Source organism: Salvelinus fontinalis, unplaced genomic scaffold (genome assembly GCF_029448725.1).
Source record: "Salvelinus fontinalis isolate EN_2023a unplaced genomic scaffold, ASM2944872v1 scaffold_0641, whole genome shotgun sequence".
Taxonomy (NCBI): Eukaryota; Metazoa; Chordata; class Actinopteri; order Salmoniformes; family Salmonidae; genus Salvelinus; species Salvelinus fontinalis.
The window spans coordinates 47,545-73,965 of NW_026600850.1; the positions used below are offsets into that span (position 1 = coordinate 47,545).

Genomic DNA, 26,421 nt, shown 5'->3' on the forward strand with positions numbered 1-26,421 from the left:
TAAAGGGACTCATTAATTAAGTGGAACGACTACCAAACTGTAAATAAATACACTACATGACCAAAAGTATGTGAACACCTGCTTGGAGAACATCTCATTCCAAAATCATGGGCATTAATATGAAGTTAGTCTCCCCCTTACTACTATAACAGACCCCACTCTTCTGGGAAGGCTTTCCACTAGATGTTGGAACATTGCTACGGGGACCTACTTCCATTCAGCCACAAGAGCATTAGTGAGGTCAGGCACTGATGTTCGGCGATTAGGCCTGGATCGCAGTCAGCGTTCCAATTTATCCCAAAGGTGTCCGATGGAGTTGAGGTCAGGGCTCTGTGCAGGCCAGTCAAGTTCTTCCACACCGATCTTGACAAACCATTTCTGTATGGGGATCACTTTGTGCACAGGGGCATTGTCATGCTGAAACAGGAAAGGGCCTTCCCCAAACTGTTGCCACAACGTTGGGAGTACAGAATCATCTATAATGTTATTGTATACTGTATCATTAAGATTTCCCTTCACTGGAACTAAGGGGCCTAGCCAGAACCATGAAAAAGATCCCCAGACCATTATTTATCCTCCACCAAACTTTACAGTTGGCACTACGCATTTGGGCAGGTAGCGTTCCTGCCAAACACAGATTCATCCGTCGGACTGCCAGATGGTGAAGCGTGATTCATCACTCGAGAGAATGCATTTGAACTGCTCCAGAGTCCAATGGCGGCGAGCTTTACACCACTCCAGCCGGCGCTTGGCATTGGGCATGGTGATCTTAGGCTTGTGTGTGGCTGCACGGCCATGAAAACACATTTCATAAAGCTTCCGACGAACAGTTCTTGTACTGACGTTGTCTCCAAAGGCAGTTTGGAACTTGATTGTGGGTGTTGCAACTGAGGACAGACAATTTTTACGTGCTTCAGTACTTGGCGGTCCCCTTCTGTGTGCTTTTGTGGCTTACCACTTCGCAGCTGAGCCGTTGTTGCTCCTAGACGTTTCCACTTCAGAATAAAAGAATAAAAGCACTTACAGTTGATTGAGGCAGCTCTAGCTGGGCAGAAATTTGACGAACTGACTTGTTGGAAAGGTGGCATCCTGTGACGGTGCCACGTTGAAAGTCACTGAGCTCTTCAGTAAGGTCATTCAATTGCCAATGTTGGTCTATGGAGATTTCATGGCTGTGTGCTTGATTTTATACACCCGTCAGCATTGGGTGTGGCTGAAATAGCGGAATCTATTCATTAGAAGGGGTGTTCACATACTTGTATGCATGTATGTATGTATGGTTTAACTACACATTATAATTAGCAGTTTTTTGAGGTGTAGATAAAAGCCTCAATGTTTCAGTTCTAGCTTTATATTATTCATTTAATATGGTTCCACCAGGGTGATAAGTCATACTAAGCAAAGCACGAGGTAACGGCCAACTACGTCACAAGCATGTGGTGAGGAGACAGTTCAGATGTGTTTACAAGTTAAATCATAGAAATAATATGTGTATCAGAACTCAGGATAAGACCCAGATGCAGACTGCTAGAACCACAGATGTCATTAAAAAGTAATGTAATGGGAGTGTGGTGCTCCTGGAAGTGGGAGGTGCTAGTGAGACACAGAAATAAACAGGTCTCTCATCCAATTCATGTCCTTTCCCAGAGTGGTCCATAATTAACTTTTGCTTGGTTAGCACTTCCAACCAGATATAAGGAGGCTGAGGCCCCAGCATCCATGAGTCAGAAACCTTCTTCCTCTGTGGTAAGACCTCTCCACCTCCTTAGATTTTTAAATGCGTCTCATCCTTGCACTCAGCATCTGAGGCAGTAGCTAATTGCACTATTTGAATTCATTTATTTTAGATTTTACAATATTAAATCAATTGGCATTAAAAATAATGTTGTTTTTATTATGTGTTTTACTTAAAATCTGTAACTTTCCTTTACAGTACAAAGTGGTGCTCCTGCACTTGAAAGGGTGTTCTAGAATGTAACTGGGTTTTCAGGGGAATTTATTTGAATTCCTAACAGAATGTGTGGATGTGTAGTAAATGAAAGTTATCAGGTGCACCTGTAGTTGAATTTGACATGGCTGTAATGATTGAGTTAAATGTTTTCTAGCCCTTCCGGGTCTAAATGATAAGGCTTTAGACTTGTGGGTTTTCACAACACCCTAATGTTTCACAGGGTCCTCCAAAAAGTACACATTCATCTGTAGGAAGGGGAAAAGAAGGTGAGACATGGTTCCAGTCTTCACATAAAAAGTGATGAGAATATTTTGTGAGAGATACCGCTCACCCAACTCTGTTGACTGGGGAGGAAGCACCACAGAGTCAATCATGTTTCATGTTTAATCTCTTTCCTAGTTATCCGTCACCATGAGTACGGACGCTGAGATGCAAATCTACGGCAAGGCTGCCATATACCTCCGTAAATCTGAGAAGGAGAGGATGGAGGCACAAGCCGCACCCTTTGATTCAAAGAACGCCTGCTATGTGACAGACAAGGTGGAGCTGTACCTTAAGGGTTTAGTCACTGCCAGGGCCGACGGGAAGTGTACTGTGACAGTTACCAAACCTGACGGCAGTAAGGAGGTAAGTCTGATCTGAAAAGTATTCAAATTCAAGTTTGTACAATCATTCTAATTCTTGAAAAGTCAACTAAATGCAGAAACAAACATCCAATGTTTTTTGTAAGCAGAATATAACCATCAAAGACAATTTTTATTGCTGCTATTTAAAAGGACATAGAATTTCTCATGTTGACTAGTCAAGAATCACCAGTTATGTGTCAGTGGGTGATAACTAAGTAGTTGGATTAATGTGGATATGCATTTTTTAAATGATTAAACTTGTATTTAATGAGCAAAAAGCATTCAGTCATGTCGAGTTTGATCTGTGTGTAATCTAGATTTCTGACTGTTTCAGGAAGGAAAAGAGTTCAAAGATGCAGACATCTATGAGATGAACCCCCCTAAGTACGACAAGATTGAGGACATGGCCATGATGACCTACCTGAATGAAGCCTCTGTGTTGTATAACCTCAAAGAGCGTTATGCAGCATGGATGATCTATGTAAGAAACCTGCACATACAAACACACACATACATGAACATAATAAATACACACATACATGAACATAATAAATACTCACATACAGTACTACACATAAATGAATGGTAGAAACCAAAACATATCAATACAGTAGTCCACATCAGTAAACCAAAGTACACCCACATCCTCACATAAATCCAGGTAAAAGTCCATCTGACTTTGTTAATCTCCTAAATTAAATATGCTTTCATCCAGACCTACTCTGGGCTCTTCTGTGCCACGGTGAACCCCTACAAGTGGCTGCCAGTGTACGATGAAGAGGTTGTCAACGCCTACAGAGGGAAGAAGAGAGTGGAGGCTCCACCCCATATCTTCTCCGTCTCTGACAACGCCTTTCAGTTCATGATGATTGGTACGATATCTCATGGATGGATGGATGGATGGTTGGATCAATCAATCACATTTATTTATAAAACCCTTTATACATAAGCAGATATCACAAAGTGCTTATACAGAAACCCAGCCTAAAACCCCAAACACCAAGCAATGCAGATGTAGAAGGAAAAACTATAAAAACTAGAGGGTAACCAGGCTCTGAGGGGTGGCCAATCCTCTTCTGGCTGTGCCGGGTGGAGATAAGAGTTTATGGCCATTAAGGCCAGATCGTTCTACAAGATGTTCAAACATTCTTAGATGACCAGCAGGCGTAATATAATTATCACAGTGGCTATAGAGGGTTCAACAGGTCAGCACCTCAGGAGTAAATGTCAGTTGGCTTTTCATAGCCGAGCATTCAGAGGTCGAGACAGCAGGTGCGGTAGAGAGTGAAAAGAGAGGGAGTGAGAGCGAGAGATAGGGAGAGTCAAAAAACAGCAGGTCCGGGACAAGGTAGCACATCCGGTGAACAGATCAGGGTTCCATAGCCACAGGCAGAACAGTTGAAACTGGAGCAGCAGCACAGCCAGGTGGACTAGGCACAGCCAGGAGTCATCAAGTCAGGTAGTTCTGAGGCATGGTCCTAGAGTTCTGGTCCTCAGAGACAGAGAGAGAGAATACTTAAGTTCACACAGGACACCAGTTAAGACAGGAGAATTTCACCGGATAGGACAGACTTATCCAAGCCCTAGTCTTCAGTAAAGACTTAAAGGTCGAGACCTAGTCTGTGTCTCTCACATGATTAGACAATCCATAAAACTGGAGCTATATGGATCTCCATAAGTGCATATGGATCTCAAAGTCCATAAGTGCTGATGGATGGATGGATGGATTAATGGATAGATCGTTGGGTGTTAAAATATGCTTTAGAGTTTTCTAGTCTAGGTTAGAACAGTTTGCTTGGGAATATCTGATTTCACTACCCTTGAATGGAAAATGTTCCAAGATGAAATGTGTGATGATGCTATGAACACAATAATGTCCTCATAATGTTGCTTGAGTATGATAAGCAATATGTTTTTTGGTTCCAGATAAGGAGAACCAGTCCGTCCTGATTACGTAAGTTGTTTACTAAAATGTCACTTGAGAAAGTGTTTCTTTTGTAATAAGTTAGGTCACTTGGTGTGATGAAATACATTACATTATGAATGGATTATGACATTAGGCTATGTGTAATAACGAGTCGATGAAAGGGAATATTTGTTAAGGATTTATTTATGTTAGAAAACAGGTATTTTTCTATGCTATTTCTTGGTGAAAGCCAATCTGACACTCAAACATGTACCTAAAACCCCTCTTTCTCTGTCATATAAACCAGTGGAGAATCCGGTGCAGGAAAGACTGTCAACACCAAGCGTGTCATCCAGTACTTTGCCACCATTGCAGTGTCTGGTGCCAAGAAGGAAGCAGACCCCAACAAAATGCAGGTAGGTTGTGCTTATGTTTGCTTTTTTAACACATTTCAGTTTTGTTTTCTGAGCAAACTTTTTTTCGAGCTGTGAATCATGTTTCAAGAAATTTGTTCAAGCAATCGAGCGAAAACAAACTTGAACACTTTTCCAGTTTCTGAGCAACTTGTGTTTGTCTCAATCAGGGGTCTCTTGAGGATCAGATCATTGCAGCTAACCCTCTGCTGGAGTCTTACGGTAATGCCAAGACAGTGAGGAACGACAACTCGTCTCGCTTTGTAAGTATAAAGGGCATACTGTGGAAGTTACCTTATATTGGAAAAATGTATTTCAGTAGTTCCCTATTGTTATATTAATAGATGTCCAACAAACTGTAACAGTTAAAGGGATCTTTCAAAATAAAATGTTAGATTCATTTGTTGGCCTATTTCTAACCCCCATGCTCTATTACAGGGTAAATTCATCAGGATTCACTTCCAAGCTGGTAAACTGGCTAAAGCTGACATTGAGACCTGTGAGTTGGTTTGATTGGTTCTACATTTTTTCCTAAATTCACAGATTCATTTTTGGAGATCATCAAATTTGATTTAATCTTATGTTTTTTCTGTCTGTCTCTGTCTCTCTTTCTTCTCTCTTTGTATCACTCGCTCTCTCTCTCTTTCACCCTCAGACCTGCTGGAGAAGTCCAGAGTGTCCTTCCAGCTGCCCGATGAGAGAGGCTACCACATCTTCTTCCAGATGATGACAGGCCACAAACCTGAGCTAGTTGGTGCGACAAAGTAGAGGTTCAGGGGAAATTATTCCCACCCCCATCTATGGAATTTATTTAAAATATTTATAATCCACAATATGAAAACTATTACAATGAGTACACCCAAGGTAACAAGGCATCTAGACATTTGTCAGGTCTTTGGGAAATATCTATCAAGTAATGCACTGTGATGCACGAGTCCACAAGTCTCAGTCTCCTCTTTTGATGCTATTTATTATATACTACATGTATCCTTGGGTCCATCTATTGAGTAAAGGAGGGAGAGATACTGTAAAGGTAGGACAGCAGAATTCTAAGAGATTTAACTGACAAGCTGTTCTCCGTTGTCCACAGAATTGGCTCTCCTCACCACCAACCCATACGACTTCCCCATGTGCAGCCAGGGTCAGATCGCTGTGGCCAGCATAAACGACAACGAAGAGCTGGATGCCACAGATGTGAGTCAAACAAAGGGTTAACCAAACTCTAGATATGGAATGGGTAGGACCACCATACACACTAAATGCTCTGTGACTTAGTGGCAGCTGGGAATGTTCATGTATGTTTTTGTTTGATTCTAAATGCCTTGTGTTAGTTAACCTGTTTGGCGTGCAAGCCCGACGTCGGTAGAATTATGACAACAGCCAGCTCAAAGTGCAGGGCGCGAAATTCAAAATATATATTTTTTAAATATTTAACTTTCACACATTAACAAGTCCAATACAGCATATGAAAAGGTACACATCTTGTGAATCAAGCCAACATGTCCGATTTTTAAAATGTTTTACAGGGAAGACACAATATGTAAATCTATTAGCTAACCACGTTAGCAAAAGACACCACTTTTCTTACTCCATCAGTTTTTTACTCCATCAGTAGCTATCACAAATTCGACCAAATAAAGATATAAATAGCCACTAACCAAGAAACAACTTCATCAGATGACAGTCTGATAACATATTTATTGTATAGCATATGTTTTGTTCGAAAAATTTGCATATTTCAGGTATTAATCATAGTTTACATTTCAGCTACAATCAGAAATTGCACCGAAAGCAGCCATAATATTTACAGACACCAACGTCAAATACCTAATTACTCATCATAAAACATTTCTGAAAAATACATAGTGTACAGCAATTGAAAGACAGGCATCTTGTGATTCCAGACAATATTTCCGATTTATTAAATGTTTTACAGCGAAAACAAAATGTAGCGTTATATTAGCGTAGCCACAATAGCCAGAAACACTTGGGCGCCGACGACCAGTTCACATGCACGACAGATATTAGAAATAGCATCATAAAATGTTTCTTACTTTTGGTGATCTTCCGTCAGAATGTTGGACAAGGTGTCCTTTGTCCAGAACAGTCGTTGTTTGGATCTGGAACGGCAAATTTCCCTCATCATTTAGCATGGGCACTTGCCAAGTGGCACGGATCTCTCCAACGTCAACAAAGTCAGAGAACGGAACACGGCAAAACTCCCGAAAAAATTTCAATAATCTGATTAAACTATATTGAAAAAACATACTTTACGATGATATGGTCACATGTATCAAATAAAATCTAAACCGGAGATGTTAGTCATCCATAACGACAGCTAAACAGAAGGCAAATCCATGTCCCCTTTCGTGCGCTCCAGAAACAGGAAATGGACGGTCACGTCATACAAAGAGCTTTAATTCCACATCAGACCAAGATAAACACGAAATTTCTTCTCTCACCGCCTCTTGACAACCAGGGGAAGGTGTATGAAGTGTACGTAGACTCTTACGTATCATGCCCATGTATAGGCAGGAAGTTGAACAGAGCATCGATTTCTGACATTCCACTTCCTGGTCAGGAAATGTGCTGCAGAAGGAGTTCTGTTTCACTCAGAGAAATAATTCAAACAGTTTTAGAAACTAGAGAGTGTTTTCTATCCAATAGTAATAATAATATGCATATTGTACGAGCAAGAATTGAGTACGAGGCCGTTTGAAATGGGCACCATTTAACTGGCTACTCAATACTGCCCCTTGCAGCCATAAGAAGTTTTAAGCATGAACGTAAAGGAACTTTTCATGCCTTCACACTTCACCTTGAGGCACTTACATTTAAGACATCCACAAGAGAGCACCACTAAGTGCCATGTGGAACTGTGTAAAACTCATTTTGTGCTGCCATCTACTAATGTGTGCCAAGAGTCAAATCTATCCATCCCATTCATTCTGGAGTGAGCAGCACAGAACTGTAGTGTAACTGACCAAACTACAGTTCAGTTCATTCTGTGGTACTTCCTCTTTATTGCCAGGATGCCATTACAATCCTGGGCTTCACTAATGATGAGAAGCTTGGCATCTACAAGCTGACAGGAGCTGTAGTGCACCATGGCAACATGAAATTCAAGCAGAAGCAGCGTGAGGAGCAGGCCGAGCCAGACGGCACAGAGGGTGAGTCCCACTCATAGATATACAATATATAGAACATTAGTCCCATTCCCCAACATAGAAAAAGAACACCAAAGACAGACAGTGCCACATGAAAGTGTAATGGAAATTCTCCACTAAGAACGCACACTCAATGCAAATTAATCCATCTTCATTAACAGTTAACTGGAGAGGTTCACAAACTCAATACAAGCTTGATGAAAACTCGGACATATATGGTTGCATGGGTTTTGTTTCAAAATGTATTACCAGGGCGGTAATTCCTTTAATTCTTGACGAAGGCTCTGATTCAATGCTTTAACCTTATCTTTATCAAATGATCCAAAAAGGGACCACTCTGAACATATCTCAGAATACGTTTTACACCACTTACGTATGTCTACGTGTGGGTGTGCAAGTTGCATTTATATTTTTTTTGCGATTTCTCCGTTTTGTGATTGTTACTTCCAGCTTAACACGCCATCCCACACTCACACATCTCTCAAACCGGGGCTAAATCCCTGCTTAGTCAATCACACAATACTCACATCCACATTCACTTAGTACTATTCTCAAACACACTCAGTAATCTCCCTTATTACTCCTTATGCATCTTCAACGATTCTCTTGTCGTTACCTCATATGCATACATATGTATCTTCAATGGTTCTCTTGCCATTGCTTCCTATACATATCAAATAACATCTAGTACACCTTGTGTTGTTCCCAGTGGTTCTCATACCATGTAGACAGTTCTCACATAAATGCCTACAATAACACCCAGTGCTCAATAACACCTTGCGTTTTTTTAGTGGTTCTCAGACCACGTAGACACTTCTCATAAATGCCTACAGACAATTGTCAGTGGGGCTTTTCTTGGCCTCACTCCAGCCTTCTTCTCAGACTAGCTCTAGCCTTCTTCTCCGACTAACTCTAGCCTTCTTCTCAGACTAACTCTAGCCTTCTTCTCCGACTAACTCTAGCCTTCTTCTCCGACTAACTCTAGCCTTCTTCTCAGACTAACTCTAGCCTTCTTCTCAGACTAACTCTAGCCTTCTTCTCAGACTAACTCTAGCCTTCTTCTCAGACTAACTCTAGCCTTCTTCTCAGACTAACTCTAGCCTTCTTCTCAGACTAACTCTAGCCTTCTTCTCAGACTAACTCTAGCCTTCTTCTCAGACTAACTCTAGCCTTCTTCTCAGGTTCTCAGACCACGTAGACACTTCTCATAAATGCCTACAGACAATTGTCAGTGGGGCTTTTCTTGGCCTCACTCCAGCTTTCTTCTCAGACTAGCTCTAGCCTTCTTCTCAGACTAGCTCTAGCCTTCTTCTCAGACTAGCTCTAGCCTTCTTCTCAGACTAGCTCTAGCCTTCTTCTCAGACTAGCTCTAGCCTTCTTCTCAGACTAGCTCTAGCCTTCTTCTCAGACTAGCTCTAGCCTTCTTCTCAGACTAGCTCTAGCCTTCTCAGACTAACTCTAGCCTTCTCAGACTAACTCTAGCCTTCTCAGACTAACTCTAGCCTTCTCAGACTAACTCTAGCCTTCTCAGACTAACTCTAGCCTTCTCAGACTAACTGTAGCCTTCTCAGACTAACTCTAGCCTTCTCAGACTAACTCTAGCCTTCTCAGACTAACTCTAGCCTTCTCAGACTAACTCTAGCCTTCTTCTCAGACTAACTCTAGCCTTCTTCTCAGACTAACTCTAGCCTTCTTCTCAGACTAACTCTAGCCTTCTTCTCAGACTAACTCTAGCCTTCTTCTCAGGTTCTCAGACCACGTAGACACTTCTCATAAATGCCTACAGACAATTGTCAGTGGGGCTTTTCTTGGCCTCACTCCAGCTTTCTTCTCAGACTAGCTCTAGCCTTCTTCTCAGACTAGCTCTAGCCTTCTTCTCAGACTAGCTCTAGCCTTCTTCTCAGACTAGCTCTAGCCTTCTTCTCAGACTAGCTCTAGCCTTCTTCTCAGACTAGCTCTAGCCTTCTTCTCAGACTAGCTCTAGCCTTCTTCTCAGACTAGCTCTAGCCTTCTTCTCAGACTAGCTCTAGCCTTCTTCTCAGACTAACTCTAGCCTTCTTCTCAGACTAACTCTAGCCTTCTCAGACTAACTCTAGCCTTCTCAGACTAACTCTAGCCTTCTCAGACTAACTCTAGCCTTCTCAGACTAACACTAGCCTTCTCAGACTAACTCTAGCCTTCTCAGACTAACTCTAGCCTTCTCAGACTAACTCTAGCCTTCTCAGACTAACTCTAACCTTCTCAGACTAACTCTAACCTTCTTCTCAGACTAACTCTAACCTTCTTCTCAGACTAACTCTAACCTTCTTCTCAGACTAACTCTAACCTTCTTCTCAGACTAACTCTAACCTTCTTCTCAGACTAACTCTAGCCTTCTTCTCAGACTAACTCTAGCCTTCTCAGACTAACTCTAACCTTCTCAGACTAGCTCTAACCTTCTTCTCAGACTAGCTCTAACCTTCTTCTCAGACTAGCTCTAGCCTTCTTCTCAGACTAACTCTAGCCTTCTTCTCAGACTAACTCTAACCTTCTCAGACTAACTCTAGCCTTCTTCTCAGACTAACTCTAGCCTTCTTCTCAGACTAACTCTAGCCTTCTTCTCAGACTAGCTCTAGCCTTCTTCTCAGACTAGCTCTAACCTTCTCAGACTAGCTCTAGCCTTCTTCTCAGACTAGCTCTAGCCTTCTTCTCAGACTAGCTCTAGCCTTCTTCTCAGACTAGCTCTAGCCTTCTTCTCAGACTAACTCTAGCCTTCTTCTCAGACTAACTCTAGCCTTCTTCTCAGACTAACTCTAGCCTTCTTCTCAGACTAACTCTAGCCTTCTTCTCAGACTAACTCTAGCCTTCTTCTCAGACTAACTCTAGCCTTCTTCTCAGACTAACTCTAACCTTCTCAGACTAACTCTAACCTTCTCAGACTAACTCTAACCTTCTCAGACTAACTCTAACCTTCTCAGACTAACTGAGAATAATGGAAATTCTTCATTACATCTTGTGTCTATAAAGCTGTTGTTGTTGGTTCTCTCTCCAGTGGCTGATAAAATCGCCTACCTCCTGGGCCTGAACTCAGCTGAGATGTTGAAGGCTCTGTGCTACCCCAGAGTGAAGGTCGGCAACGAGTATGTGACCAAGGGACAGACTGTGGCTCAGGTAAGGCGGCCAAACAAAGCTTTTACCATTCTCTGAGCACCATAATTATTTTGGGGACGAGTGCCTTGCTTTTTTAAAATAGTGATGTTGTTTATCCCAAGGTCTTATCACCTTATCACCAGACATGGTCAATATCTCATGTATTAATTTGAGGTATTATCATTGCAGGTTAATAACTCAGTCAGTGCTCTGGCCAAGTCCATCTATGAGAGGATGTTCTTGTGGATGGTCATCCGTATCAATGAGATGTTGGACACCAAGAATCCAAGGCAGTTCTATATCGGTGTGCTTGACATTGCCGGGTTTGAGATCTTTGATGTGAGTATGACAACAGAACAAGACAATTAGATCTGATTGAGAGGGATTACAGTCTTGTATGATGAAATTATCCCTTTTAAAATTCCATCAACAGTACAACAGCATGGAGCAGCTGTGCATCAACTTCACCAATGAGAAACTGCAACAGTTTTTCAACCACACCATGTTCGTCCTGGAGCAAGAGGAGTACAAGAAGGAGGGAATCGTCTGGGCCTTCATTGACTTCGGCATGGACTTGGCTGCCTGCATTGAGCTTATTGAGAAGGTAAGCTGTCTGTGGGGATTTTAATGGACCGTAACAGCAAAGTTCATAGTGAGCCCTGTGTGAGATATTATCACAGTGGGACAACGTATCTGACTGTTGAGAACTCAATATGTTTCCTATTATGTTCCCCGAAAGGAATATAATCCTATAATAGAATGTTTACTAAAGTAATAAATGTGATCCTAAGTGTAAATATCACTAATTTGATATACATGTCTTTTTGTGAAGCCATTGGGCATCTTCTCCATCCTTGAAGAGGAGTGCATGTTCCCCAAGTCTTCAGACACCACCTTCAAGGACAAGCTGTATGCCCAGCATCTTGGCAAAACACAGGCATTTGAGAAGCCCAAGCCTGCCAAAGGCAAGGCAGAGGCCCACTTCTCCCTGGTGCACTACGCCGGCACTGTGGACTACAACATCACTGGCTGGCTGGAGAAGAACAAGGACCCCTTGAATGACTCAGTTTGTCAGCTGTATGGGAAGTCCCCAGTCAAAATTTTGGCTGCCCTGTATCCCCCTCCCCCTCCTGAGGGTAAGACTAGCATCACGTCACAACATTTAACTAAATACTAGTTACAACTCAGACCCAAATGTTCTTTAAAGTCTTTCAATGTATCACAATTTCTCAAAGTTTATCACTGGGTTGATTTCATCATACACTCTGTGAATTTAACCATACAATAGTTGTTATTTTACATGATCTCATTGGCATCATTTGCCTCTAGATAAGTGTGAAGTTAACCAGGAAATGTACTTTCCTAGTTATCTTTTACTTTCCAAATTTTAACAGATAAAGCCAAGAAAGGAGGCAAGAAGAAGGGTGGTTCCATGCAGACAGTGTCCTCACAGTTCAGGGTGAGCGTTTGAAATGTGTAGATTCAGTCCTTTAAAAGGTGCATTGATTATCATAAATGATTTCCGTGAAAATTGTTTGTAACGCCCTTACAGGAGAACTTACATAAGCTGATGACCAACTTGAGGAGCACTCATCCTCACTTTGTGCGCTGCCTGATCCCCAACGAGTCAAAGACTCCAGGTACAAGAATATCTTATCAGTACAGTATCAGTGACTTTAACAATCCCAATCTTTAACCTGTTTATGAGAATTAAAAGAGACTTGTTTTGTTTTACCAGGTCTGATGGAGAACTTCCTGGTTATCCACCAGCTCAGGTGTAATGGTGTACTGGAGGGTATCAGGATCTGCAGAAAGGGCTTCCCCAGCAGAATCCTCTATGCTGACTTCAAGCAGAGGTACAGGCACACAAACACAAATGCACAAGGTTTTTCCCAGCATCATAAAAGTCTTACCTTTTACGTATTATAACCAACTTATTACAACTTCACATACTTTAAAACTGTCTTCTCATTCAGGTACAAAGTACTGAATGCCAGTGTCATCCCTGAGGGCCAGTTCATGGACAACAAGAAGGCTTCTGAGAAGCTGCTTGGGTCCATTGATGTGAATCACGAGGATTACAAGTTTGGACACACCAAGGTCAGTCAAATACCCCCAGCAAAAGCTGACAACAAAACACAACTTGAATAATAATTTAAACCTGTACCATATAAAATGTCTCCAGTTGATCTATCCATCCTTTTGTTCTTTCTTCTTCATTTAACTAATGGAAAAGGTGGAAAAACATTGTACTGCTTTTTCTTCAAAGTCATACATGACAAGTATAGACGAGAAACTAAACACATTATCTTTTGCATTTTGTTATAGTCGTATGGCTGCAGATATCTGTATCTGTGTACATTATTTATCTACAGTGCCTTCAGAAAGTATTCACACCCCTTGACTTTTTCCAAATTCTTTCACGTGAAAAGTTGGGATTTAAATGGATTTAATTGTGATTTATTGTCAATGATCTACACAAAATGTTATAATGTCAAAGTGGAAGAAATATTCTAACATATATAAAAAACTATTATGAAAAACGAAACACTAATATATCTTGATTACATAAGTATTCAACCCTCTGAGCCAACACGTTAGACTTAATTTTGGCAGTGATTAGATCTGTGAGCCTTTCTGCGTAAGTCGAAGAGCTTTCCACACCTGGATTGTACAATATTTGATCATTATTCTTCAAAAATTCTTCAAGCTCTGTCAAGCTGGTTGTTGATCATTACTAGACAGCCATTTTCAAGTCTTGCCATAGATTTTCATGCCAATTTAAGTCAAAACCTGTAACTTGGCCATTCACAAAGTGTAATCAATTAAAACAAAAATGTTTTACACATCTACCAATAGGTGCTTTTCTTTGCGAGGCATTGGAAAACCTCCCTGGTCTTTGTGGTTGAATCTGTGTTTCAAGTGCACTGCTCGACTGAGGGACCTTACAGATAATTGTATGTGTGGGGTACAAAGATGAGGGAGTCATTCAAAAATCATGTTAACTCTACCACTTCTCTCTCCCGGATCCGGGATCCTCCTCATCAAAAAAGCTGACTAGCATAGCCTAGCCTAACGGGACAGGGATATCATATAATATAATTTTCATGAAATCACAAGTCCAATACAGCAAATGAAAGATAAACAGCTTGTGAATCCAGCCATCATTTCCGATTTTTAAAATGTTTTACACTGAAAACACAATATGTATTTCTATTAGCTAACCACAATAGCCAAAGACTCAACCGCATATTTTCACCATGTTTCTACCGCATAGGTAGCTATCACAAAACCGACCAAATAGAGATAAAATTAGTCACTAACCAAGAAACAACTTCATCAGATGACAGTCTTATAACATGTTATACAATACATTTATGTTTTGTTCGAAAATGTGCATATTTGAGGTATAAATCATAGTTTTACATTGCAGCTACCATCAAAAATATCACCAAAGCAGCCAGAATAATTACAGAGAGCAACGTGAAATACCTAAATACTCATCATAAAACATTTATGAAAAATACATGGTGTACAGCAAATGAAAGATAAACATCTGGTGAATCCAGCCAATATTTCCGATTTTTTAAGTGTTTTACAGCGAAAACACAATATAGAATTATATTAGCTTACCACAATAGCCAAACACACAAACGCATTTATTCACCGCAAAAGGTAGCTTTCGCAAAAACCAGCAAAATATATAAAATTAATCACTAACCTTGAACAAATTCATCAGATGACAGTCTTATAACATCATGTTATACAATACAATTATGTTTTGTTCGAAAATGTGCATATTTAGAGCTACAATTCCTGATTATACATTGTGAATACGTAGTATCGATTCACCAGAATCTCCAGAGATATTTTGGACACTCACCTAAACTGACCAAAGAACTCATCATAAACTTTACATAAAAATACTTGTTGTATGGCAAATGAAAGATACACTGGTTCTTAATGCAACCGCTGTGTTAGATTTTTTTTAATGACTTTACCATAACATACAGCTTGCGTTATTGCGAGACAGCGCTCACCAAAACGGCGGAGAATAGGACTCAACATTTTACACAGAAATACGAAATAACATCATAAATGTTTTCTTACTTTTGTTGAGCTTCCATCAGAATGTTGTACAAGGCGTCCTTGGTCCAGAATAAATCGTTGTTTGGTTTTAGAATGTCCATTTCTTCTGTCGAATTAGCAACCTTAGCTAGCCATGTGGCGTGAACATGCCCATCAACTCTTGGCGCAAAGAACGGAAAATTCCAAAGGTCCCAATAAACGTTGAATAAACTGATAAAACTCAGTTGAAAAAACCTACTTTATGATGTTATTATCACATGTATCAAATAAAATCAGAGCCGGAGATATTCGCCGTGTATACGTAACGCTTTTCAGAAGCCAATGTCGAGCTCCGCGGCGCGCCTTGGTAGACAAAGAAAATTCCTGACCTGCCACTCCAAAAGCTCTTGTTCGGCCTCAGATCAAGCTAGACACCCCATTCCACCTTCCACTGCCTGTTGACATCTAGTGGAAGGCGTATGAAGTGCATGCATATCGATAAATATAAGGCAATTGAATAGGCAGGCCCTGAAACAGAGCCTCGTTTTCAGATTTTTCACTTCCTTCATGGAAGTTTGCTGCAAAATGAGTTCTGTTTTACTCACAGACATAATTCAAACAGTTTTAGAAACTTCTGAGTGTTCTCTATCCAATAGTAATAATAATATGCATATTGTATGATCTAGAAAAGAGTACGAGGCCGTTTCATTTGGGCACGATTTTTTCCAAAGTGAAAACAGCGCCCCCGTATTGACAAGAAGTTACAAACACTATTACTGAAAACGGAATGAGTGCATGCAACTTATTATGTGACTTGTTAAGCACATTTTTACTCCTAAACCTATTTAGGGTTGCAATGAAAAAGGGGTTGAATACTTATGTGTTTAGAATGTCTTCAAACAATATTTCCACTTTGACATTATGGGGTATTGTGATCCATTTTAAATTCAGGCTGGAAAAAGTTCAGGGCTGTGAATACTTTCTGAAGGCTCTGTACAACAGTACAATAACTTACAACTTAGAAACAACGTATCCCACGGTTTGTTTGTAACCGTTGCAAAGTTAATGTTGTTTAAATCTATCTAGTGGTGTTGTTCCCCTCTTTTGATTCAACCCTTTCTATCTGTCACCATCTGTGGTTCCATTGACCATGTTAACCTGTGTCTCAGGTCTTCTTCAAAGCCGGTCTGCTGGGTGTCCTGGAGGAGATGAGAGATGAGAAGCTGGCATCTCTGGTCGGCATGGTCCAGGCTCTCAGCCGTGGATTCCTCATGAGGAGAGAGTTTAGCAAGATGATGGAGAGGAGGTGAGGAATAGCAGACATCTGGCAAAGCTTTCTGTCAACCACCTGTGTCTAATGTATTATGATTACATACTGTATATGCTGTGAGTTGTTCAGAATGAGAAAGTGCATCTTATAATGGTCTACTAAAGCTTTTGGGTTAATTCATTTAGTCCAGAAATGGATGTAGCAACTAAGGATTCTAGCTTTATAGCTGCAGTTTGAGACTTGGCTGTTCAATTGGCATTAAAATGTGTGGTATTTACCCATTCATTCTTGAAGTATATAAATTGCTTATTGAGCTTAGAATGAATGATCTGTCAGTCCTTGCATCTAGACGATGTCTATGAATTTAAGAGGGGTTACATTTCCCTGGCCCCATTCCTCAGCTGTAAACAAACAGTGGCAGTTGGTTCTGTTTTGTTGTTCATCTAATCCCAGAATGTAGCTTTAAGCATGTCACTCACCATGCTACTCTATCCTTTCTGTCGACCAGAGAATCAATTTACGCCATCCAGTACAACATCCGCTCATTCATGAATGTCAAAACCTGGCCATGGATGAAGTTGTACTTCAAGATCAAGCCCCTGCTGCAGAGCGCTGAGACTGAGAAGGAGCTGGCCAACATGAAGGAGAACTATGAGAAGATGAAGACAGACCTGGCCAAGGCTCTGTCCACGAAGAAGCAAATGGAGGAGAAGTTAGTGGCCCTGACGCAGGAGAAGAATGACCTGTCGCTCCAAGTCGCATCTGTGAGTAAACAACTACCCTCGTATGGGCACATTTACATACACATGAATACACACACATACACACACATATGAACACACTGTAACATATGTGGCTAACTCACACATTTCTATTGCCCATGTTATATATTGTATATATTTCATGAATGTCTATTGATTTGCTCTGACCTTTTTGACTAAAGTGTATATTTTGATACACAAAGTCAGGCCTCTGATTTTGTTTCTCCTGTTCTGAAAACAGGAAGGAGAGAGTCTGAACGATGCTGAGGAAAGGTGTGAGGGGCTCATCAAGAGCAAGATCCAGCAGGAGGCCAAACTCAAAGAGACGACCGAGAGGCTGGAGGATGAGGAGGAGATCAATGCTGAGTTGACTGCCAAGAAGAGGAAGCTGGAGGATGAGTGCTCTGAGCTGAAGAAGGACATTGATGACCTGGAGCTCACCCTGGCCAAAGTGGAGAAGGAGAAGCACGCCACTGAAAACAAGGTCTTGTGTTTTACCATAGACAGTCTAACCAAACAATAATCCAAACAATAATACACTCAAAACATAGCTTAACAGAAATGGAATTCAAGTTGTATTGGGGGTGCAGGAAAAATTAAGAAACAATAGTGGAATTTCAGATGCGGGGTACTTCCAACATTCATTGCATGTTCTACTCCCCCATTTATGACTTCCATTCGAAACATTGGCATGGGGAACACTGCCATGTAGTGTTGAATCTATAGTACAGTAATTGTTGATTCATTTCTAATCTAAATTAAATGAACAAACTATATCTCCCCTTTATGGTGAAGTATAATTATGTTGTGGCAATTTACAGGTTAAAAACCTGACAGAGGAGATGGCGTCTATGGATGAGAGTGTTGCCAAGCTGACCAAGGAGAAGAAAGCCCTCCAAGAGGCCCACCAGCAGACACTGGATGACCTGCAGGCAGAGGAGGACAAAGTCAACACTCTGACCAAGGCCAAGACCAAGCTGGAACAGCAAGTGGACGACGTGAGTGGAGTTTGACATTTTGGCCATGATAGTATGTAAGATGATATTATCTTCAGTTGTTTAGATTTGAACAATATATGTGTTTTTATCTTCTAGCTTGAGGGTTCTCTGGAGCAAGAGAAGAAGTTCCGTATGGACCTTGAGAGATCCAAGAGAAAGCTGGAGGGAGATCTGAAACTGGCCCAGGAGTCCATAATGGACCTGGAGAATGACAAGCAGCAGGCTGATGAGAAAATCAAGAAGTAAACACAAACAAATGACTGCAGTATTACCTGCTATAATGGTTGTTCTTGGCTAATACTTGTAATTATGAATTAGCATTTGTATGTGATTCTTAAAAGCAAAGTGAATGGTATGATCCTCTCCCTTTACACTATCAAAACAAAACCAACTCTGCAGTCAACGTGTTTGTGTTTCTTAGGAAGGAGTTTGAGACCACCCAGCTCCTCAGCAAGGTTGAGGATGAGCAGTCTCTGGGAGCTCAGCTGCAGAAGAAGATCAAGGAACTCCAGGTACAGTACAGGATATAAGCTCCAGTACAGAAAAGCACAGACTTGAATCATTTCCTGAAAAACATTATTCTGGTAGAAGCCACCTGGGAAAATGTGTGCTGATAGCTGAGTCGGTTGGAAGATGGTGTTTCTTAACATTGTGGTTTTGGCTCCTGCATGGGACACTGTCTACTGAATATATTAGTGTAACTGGCTTCGTATTAAACACATTTATGCTAAATATACATACTAGTATTACTTTGTGAGGTTCAATTGTTTCAACTGTATTGTAGTGTTCATCCCCCCTGCTCCTGCCCCCTGTTCTAGGCCCGTATTGAGGAGCTGGAGGAGGAAATTGAGGCTGAGCGTGCTGCCAGGGCTAAGGTTGAGAAGCAGAGGGCCGATCTCTCCAGGGAACTTGAGGAGATCAGCGAGAGGCTGGAGGAGGCCGGAGGCGCCACTGCTGCTCAGATTGAGATGAACAAGAAGCGTGAGGCTGAGTTCCAGAAGCTGCGTCGTGATCTTGAAGAGTCCACCCTGCAGCATGAGGCCACAGCCGCCGCTCTGCGCAAGAAGCAGGCCGACAGTGTGGCTGAGCTCGGGGAGCAGATCGACAACCTGCAGCGCGTCAAGCAGAAGCTGGAGAAGGAGAAGAGCGAATACAAGATGGAGATTGATGACCTCTCCAGCAACATGGAGGCCGTCGCCAAGGCTAAGGTGAGTAGTAATGTTTTGTTCAAGCGGTGTTGAGGAGGGTCAACTACATTACCATTCAAGTGAACAGAAGTTGACAGGAGTCACATGTATATAAAGTAATGATGGAACATGTTTCACTAACAGGGAAATCTGGAGAAGATATGCCGTACTCTTGAGGACCAGCTGAGTGAGCTCAAGACTAAGAATGATGAGAATGTTCGCCAGGTCAACGACATTAGCGGACAGAGGGCCAGACTCCTGACAGAAAATGGTACCATCAACAATGAAAAACAAGCCAACGCTTTCCTTCAGTAAAACAGAATAATGTGCTGGGGGCTGTATCCACACAGTTTATACTGCACAATTCACCACCTAACATTGCCCTACGATACCTCAAAATACATTTTCAATCCAAGAGAACAGAGACCCTATTAACAAGATGTCCCTCTGTCCCTGCAGGTGAGTTTGGCCGCCAGCTGGAGGAGAAGGAAGCTCTGGTGTCTCAACTGACCAGAGGAAAACAGGCCTTCACCCAGCAGGTGGAGGAGCTGAAGAGGGCGATTGAGGAGGAGGTCAAGGTAAGGAACCCAAAATGGACCCCACAGGGCAAACAGTTCAGAGCTAATGGAGAGTTTAGAGCCATATCTTCACATAGATGGTGACTACGCCACCCTCAGAGATTCCTACTGTCTCTCCACCCTCAAAGACTCCTACTGTCATTTGTTTGATCTCTCTAATCTCTCTTTGTCTTTGTCCTTCTTTCTCACAGGCTAAAAACGCACTGGCCCACGGTGTTCAGTCTGCCCGCCACGACTGTGACCTCCTGAGGGAGCAGTTTGAGGAGGAGCAGGAGGCCAAGGCAGAGCTGCAACGCGGCATGTCCAAGGCCAACAGTGAGGTGGCTCAGTGGAGGACTAAGTATGAAACTGATGCTATCCAGCGCACAGAGGAACTGGAGGAGGCCAAGTGAGTCGCACGCAACAGAAAAAACTCAGATATGGTGTGGATGGTGAGGGTGGTAGGGGGCTCTGAGAAAATGTTACATCAATATGTATTGTTTGTCAAAATAAAAAAAAGTTACACCATAAAACCACCCTCTGTTGTCCAACAGGAAGAAGCTGGCCCAGCGTCTGCAGGATGCCGAGGAGACCATTGAGGCGACCAACTCCAAGTGCGCCTCCCTGGAGAAGACCAAGCAGAGGCTGCAGGGAGAGGTGGAGGACCTCATGATAGATGTTGAGAGAGCCAACGCATTGGCCGCCAACCTCGACAAGAAGCAGAGGAACTTTGACAAGGTGAAAATGAATAAACCTATCATTTTTATCAATTGTATAATTGTTGCATATTTCTAATTTAAAATCTCTTCATCTTCGACTTCTAATGAAAATCCCATGGATTTCCCTAGGTTCTGGCAGAGTGGAAGCAGAAGTATGAGGAGGGCCAGGCTGAGCTGGAAGGAGCTCAGAAGGAGGCTCGCTCTATGAGCACTGAACTCTTCAAGATGAAGAACTCCTACGAGGAGGCTCTGGATCATCTGGAGACTCTGAAGAGAGAGAACAAGAACCTGCAACGTGAGCATTTGGCAGCAGTTCTATTTGGCTCATGTTTGACTAGTGTTTTGAAAATGGAGGGAACTGCAATCATCACCCTTAATATTATACAGCAATTATACAGCAATAATACACCATTTCAGAAATTACATGTACAGTATAATTTGTATATATTGTTGTACTTGTAGTCGGTATTCCTTTTAACATTCCAAATAAGTGGTAGGCGATTAGATTTGCAAGTGCTGCTAATTAACTGTTAATATGATTTAATGTCAAATTCAGCACATTGCCGATATCCACTGAAAATCTCCCAAGTCTAAACTGCTCCCGTGTGTGTGTGTGTGTGCGCAGAGGAGATCTCTGACCTGACTGAGCAGATCGGAGAGACTGGCAAGAGCATCCATGAGCTGGAGAAGGCCAAGAAGACCGTGGAGACAGAGAAGTCTGAGATCCAGACCGCTCTGGAGGAGGCTGAGGTACAAACTACAGCTGTTTGATGGGGAAAGCAGTGTTGCACTAGCCAACGCCAGCTACAGTCCAATGATCCCTGTATTGGAGTTTATTGTAGTCATATATATTTAATTCCTACATCCAAATGTATTGAACACAATTGGCCTGACTGCTTCTGTTTGTCCAGGGAACACTGGAGCATGAGGAATCCAAGATTCTGCGTGTGCAGCTGGAGCTGAACCAGATCAAGGGTGAGGTGGACAGGAAGATCGCTGAGAAGGACGAGGAGATGGAGCAGATCAAGAGGAACAGCCAGAGGGTGGTTGACTCCATGCAGAGCACCCTGGACTCTGAGGTCAGGAGCAGGAATGATGCCATGAGGGTGAAGAAGAAGATGGAGGGAGACCTGAACGAGATGGAGATCCAGCTGAGCCACTCCAACAGGCAGGCAGCTGAGGCCCAGAAACAGCTGAGGAATGTCCAGGGACAGCTCAAGGTAAAGGGACATCAAGCTCCAAAATCTGAACATGGAGAGGGATTTGTTTTGAAATCTGTAGAAAATAATACAACAGAGGAATTGAATAGAGTGAACTATGTACTATAGAAAGGTAGGGATACTGCGGAAAGTCTTCCCAATTAACATTTATATCACCCATCCTATCACCTCTACTTCCACAAGTCCTAATGAACGTATGTCATTGTGAACCACAGGATGCCCAATTGCACCTTGATGACGCCGTCCGTGTCGCAGAAGACATGAAGGAGCAGGCAGCCATGGTGGAGCGCAGAAACGGTCTGATGGTGGCTGAAATCGAGGAGCTGAGAGTTGCTCTGGAGCAGACAGAGAGAGGCCGCAAAGTGGCTGAGACTGAGCTGGTAGACGCCAGCGAGCGTGTTGGACTGCTGCACTCCCAGGTATGGGTCAAAAGCCATTTCCAACCAAGCATACTGTTTAAACACATCTTGAAATGGACAATGCTTGCTTTGAGAGTTGAATCATTTCAGCCTTGTACGTTCTCTTGAGAATCAAACAAATCGTCTTGTTTCCTCCTTCAGAACACCAGCCTTCTGAACACCAAGAAGAAGCTGGAGACTGACCTGGTGCAGGTGCAGGGAGAGGTGGACGACATCGTCCAGGAGGCCAGGAATGCAGAAGAGAAGGCCAAGAAGGCCATCACTGACGTGAGTCCTTGAATTACATCAAATTCATTTGTCCCTAATGGCCAATGGTAGCTGGGCTGGTTAACCACAATAAAGATCTCAGAGGGACGTTATGATTTGTGCCAATTGGTGCATAAATGAAACGAACTACTATTCCAGGCGGCCATGATGGCCGAGGAGCTGAAGAAAGAGCAGGACACCAGTTCTCACCTGGAGAGGATGAAGAAGAACCTGGAGGTCACAGTCAAGGACCTGCAGCACCGCCTGGATGAGGCTGAGAATCTGGCCATGAAGGGAGGCAAGAAGCAGCTCCAGAAACTGGAGTCCAGGGTGAGTTACCAGCAGGGTGGATTAGGGTGGATTGAAAGACTGATTGCTGGAAATGTATTTGATCATATAAGGATCCCTTTGGTGATAGTGAATTCATCAGGGACCCCCTCATAATATCAGAACACAACTCTTACATTAGAGTACGATATAAATAGCATCCACGCAGTTTTACTATGACTTCAGCAGTGCATGGTCGGACTAATCAAGTCTTGGCTCCTGGGAAAGAACAAAAAAACATTACTCTCGATAATATGGTGCTTTTCCCCCTTCACTTACCTTAAAAATAAAGACATAAAAATATATTTATGTCGGTGTTTCTGTCTTGCTGTGGACTCACTTGGCAAACTTCGCGAGCCCCCATAACAGAAGCAAACTCATAACATTAAAAGAGGCGAGTGGCGGCCTCTGTTGGTCATACTGGTACTGCAACATGCACTGCTAAATGCACGACAAAATCGGTCAAATAAAAAAAGAGTCCTATATATTATAACTACAAGAAGAATTGACTTTTAAAATGTATAAATGTCAGAATAATGTGCCTACCAGTATCCCTGTGAGCCTCCCATGCCCATGTTGTACATCTAAGGGTTTAGAACATAAATAGTGGATTAATAATATTACATTGTATTGTATTGGACCTTCTAATCTTGTTCCACAGATCCACAAATTTAAATGTAAATTCCACTTTGGGAACCACTTGGAAAAATACATAGTGAAAGACAACGATTGTGCCTCCTTGACTGGGTAGAAGACTCTACTTCTGTTTTACAAAGATTTGTTTCACCACCTCAAACAAATGCCTAAATGTAGTTGTTCCACAAAGGTGCGTGAGCTCGAGACTGAGGTGGAGGCAGAGCAGAGAAGAGGTGTAGACGCAGTCAAGGGAGTCCGCAAGTATGAGCGCAGAGTCAAGGAGCTCACTTACCAGGTAAGAGAAAGTGCATTCTTCACACACTTGACACTAACACAGACAGGTTTGTGTATAAAACTATACTGACATTGATTCTTTGCTCTTCTCTCACAGACTGAGGAGGATAAGAAGAACGTTAACAGACTTCAGGACCTGGTAGATAAGCTGCAGATGAAAGTGAAGGCCTACAAGAGGAATTCTGAGGAAGCGGTGAGTCACAGACAAAACTACATAGTTTGAAGTAAGTGTTGCTACAGCAACAGCACATCAGTCAACAATGACAATTGACAATGCAAGTAAACACTGAAGAAATTATACACATTTGTGAGTGCCTCCTGTGTTAATGTGTTACCAACTTAAAGGAGAGGGGTTGAATATTCATTAGCTGGTCTAGTGGTAGTGCTGGAGGCAGTGGTTTGATCCCCCATTTTGCCACTCACTTTCTCTGCTGTATCATCTAGCTCCCTGTATACATTGTTATCCTAAATCTTGTATTTAGTTTTTTAAATACCTTTTAAAAACACAATATTGATTTGCTGCCTGAAGCTTCAAACTTTAAATGCTGATGTTCTGCTCTCCCTCTCTTTTCCTCACCCAGGAGGAAGCAGCCAATAGCCATATGTCTAAGTTCAGGAAGGTTCAACATGAGCTGGAGGAGGCTGAGGAGCGTGCTGACATCGCTGAGACTCAGGTCAACAAGCTCAGAGCCAAGACCCGTGACTCTGGAAAGGTACAGAACTGCTGCTAAACCTGTACCTGACTCATGTTCAGATATGACCACATCAACACCACCTATGATTCAGTCTTCTCAGAGGTCAATACAGACCTTTTACACTCAACTGTATTGAAGATCTCTAAGAAGAACATTTTAGGAAGGGCTAAACAATCTAATGAGAGTAATTCAGTTAGTACTTCAACATCTAAAATCCAAGCTGAGCACTGAGCACTAAAGACTTGATCCATTATATTCTATCCATATATTTATCATGTTCATTGTTATTACTGATACATTATATTCTATCCATATATTTATCATGTTCATTATTATTACTGATCCATTATATTTTTTCTTTCTTCTTATAGGGAAAAGAAGTTGCTGAATAAACAAGACCAAAGTATTGAAGATCAAAGTCTTACCATTTTCCTGTGTTTCATAAAATATGTTTTTCATGGTGAAATGTTGAGCATTGATTAAAAACATGTAGATCTACATACACTTCCTTTGTGACTGTGGACTTATTACTCAGCAAACAGATTTTTAATACCATAAAATATTGTACTTTAATTAATGGAGCAATCTGGGATTCCAACAGCAAAAGTCACCCCGACAAAGCAGTCCGTTTTTTGGGTAAACAGCTGAGGGATGAGGCTGGAGAAATGTAACCACTCTCAAATTCTCAGACTGAGCTATGGATGCAAGGACTGCAAGTTTGTTCTTGCTTAGTCTTACATTTATTGAATTCAGCCAGCCTCTGCATTTAAGCTGCTTCTTTTTTCAAGGTAATGCTGGTAGATTGCCATTGGAAATAATGACTCTAGTGTGTAAAAATCTGATACTTGCTAAATATGCATGTCAATTTTGAGCCTTACCCCCAGCCGTTTATTTTGTACTTGTATTTATTATGGATCCCCATTAGTTCCTGCCAAGACAGCAGCTACTCTTCCTGGGGTCTGTCAAAATTAAGGCAGCTATACAATTTTAAAAACATTACAAAACATTCATAACAGATTTCACAACACACTAAGTATGTGCCCTCTGACCCCTACTCCACTACCACATATCTCCGACACAAAATCTGTTATCATGTGTGTGTGCCTTTAATGTGTTGCTTCAAAGTCCCTGCTGTTCCTTACCTAACCTGTATTTAACTAGGCAAGTCAGTTAAGAACAAATTCTTATTTACAATGACGGCCTACCCCGGCCAAACCCAAACCCGGACGACGCTGGGCCAATTGTGCGCCGCCCTATAGGACTCCCAATCACGGCCAGTTGTGATACAGCCTGGAATCGAACCAGGGTCTGTAGTGATGCCTCTAGCACTGAGATGCAGTGCCTTCGACCGCTGAGCCACTCGGGAGCCCCATACGGTGTATTTTCATCTGTTTTTAAATCTGATTCTACTGCTTGCATCAGTTATCTGATGTGGAACAGAGTTCCATGTAGTCATGGCTCTATATAGTACGGTGCGCCTCCCATAGTCTGTTCTGGGCTTGGGGACTATGAAGGGACCTCTGGTGGCATGTCTTGTGGGGTATGTATGGGTGTCTGCGCTGTGTGCTAGTCGTTTAAACAGACAGCTAGGCGCTTTCAACATGTCAATACCTCTAACAAATACAAGTAGTGATGAAGTCAATCTCTCCTCCACTTTGAGCCAGGAGAGATTGACATGCATATTATTAATGTTTGCTCTCTGTGTATATCCAAGGGCCAGCCGTGCTGTCCTGTTCTGAGCCAATTGCAATTTTCCTAAGTTCCTCTTTGTGGCTGAACAGTAGTCTAGGTGCGACAAAACAAGAGCTTGTAGGACCTGCCTTGTTGATAGT

The 26,421-nt window shown here is 42.1% G+C and overlaps 1 protein-coding gene across 1 annotated transcript; it reads left to right on the forward strand.

Annotated features, from left to right (window-relative positions):
- Positions 1-1,707: 1,707 nt before the first annotated feature.
- On the forward strand, positions 1,708-25,093 carry LOC129846897 (myosin heavy chain, fast skeletal muscle-like). Its single transcript, XM_055914703.1, has 41 exons — positions 1,708-1,746; positions 2,172-2,217; positions 2,351-2,578; positions 2,912-3,058; positions 3,293-3,449; positions 4,504-4,531; positions 4,791-4,899; positions 5,067-5,159; positions 5,335-5,395; positions 5,552-5,650; positions 5,987-6,090; positions 7,928-8,066; positions 11,095-11,213; positions 11,382-11,531; positions 11,626-11,796; positions 12,025-12,328; positions 12,587-12,651; positions 12,745-12,832; positions 12,931-13,048; positions 13,169-13,292; positions 16,430-16,566; positions 17,039-17,294; positions 17,533-17,775; positions 18,113-18,289; positions 18,386-18,531; positions 18,711-18,801; positions 19,108-19,497; positions 19,621-19,747; positions 19,936-20,054; positions 20,246-20,442; positions 20,588-20,771; positions 20,882-21,047; positions 21,378-21,502; positions 21,664-21,972; positions 22,188-22,391; positions 22,533-22,658; positions 22,797-22,967; positions 23,791-23,895; positions 23,992-24,087; positions 24,476-24,607; positions 24,961-25,093. The coding sequence occupies exons 3-41, from the start codon at positions 2,363-2,365 to the stop codon at positions 24,979-24,981; spliced, it is 5,814 nt and encodes a 1,937-aa protein (XP_055770678.1). The 5' UTR covers positions 1,708-1,746; positions 2,172-2,217; positions 2,351-2,362; the 3' UTR covers positions 24,982-25,093.
- The last annotated feature ends 1,328 nt before the right edge of the window (positions 25,094-26,421 follow it).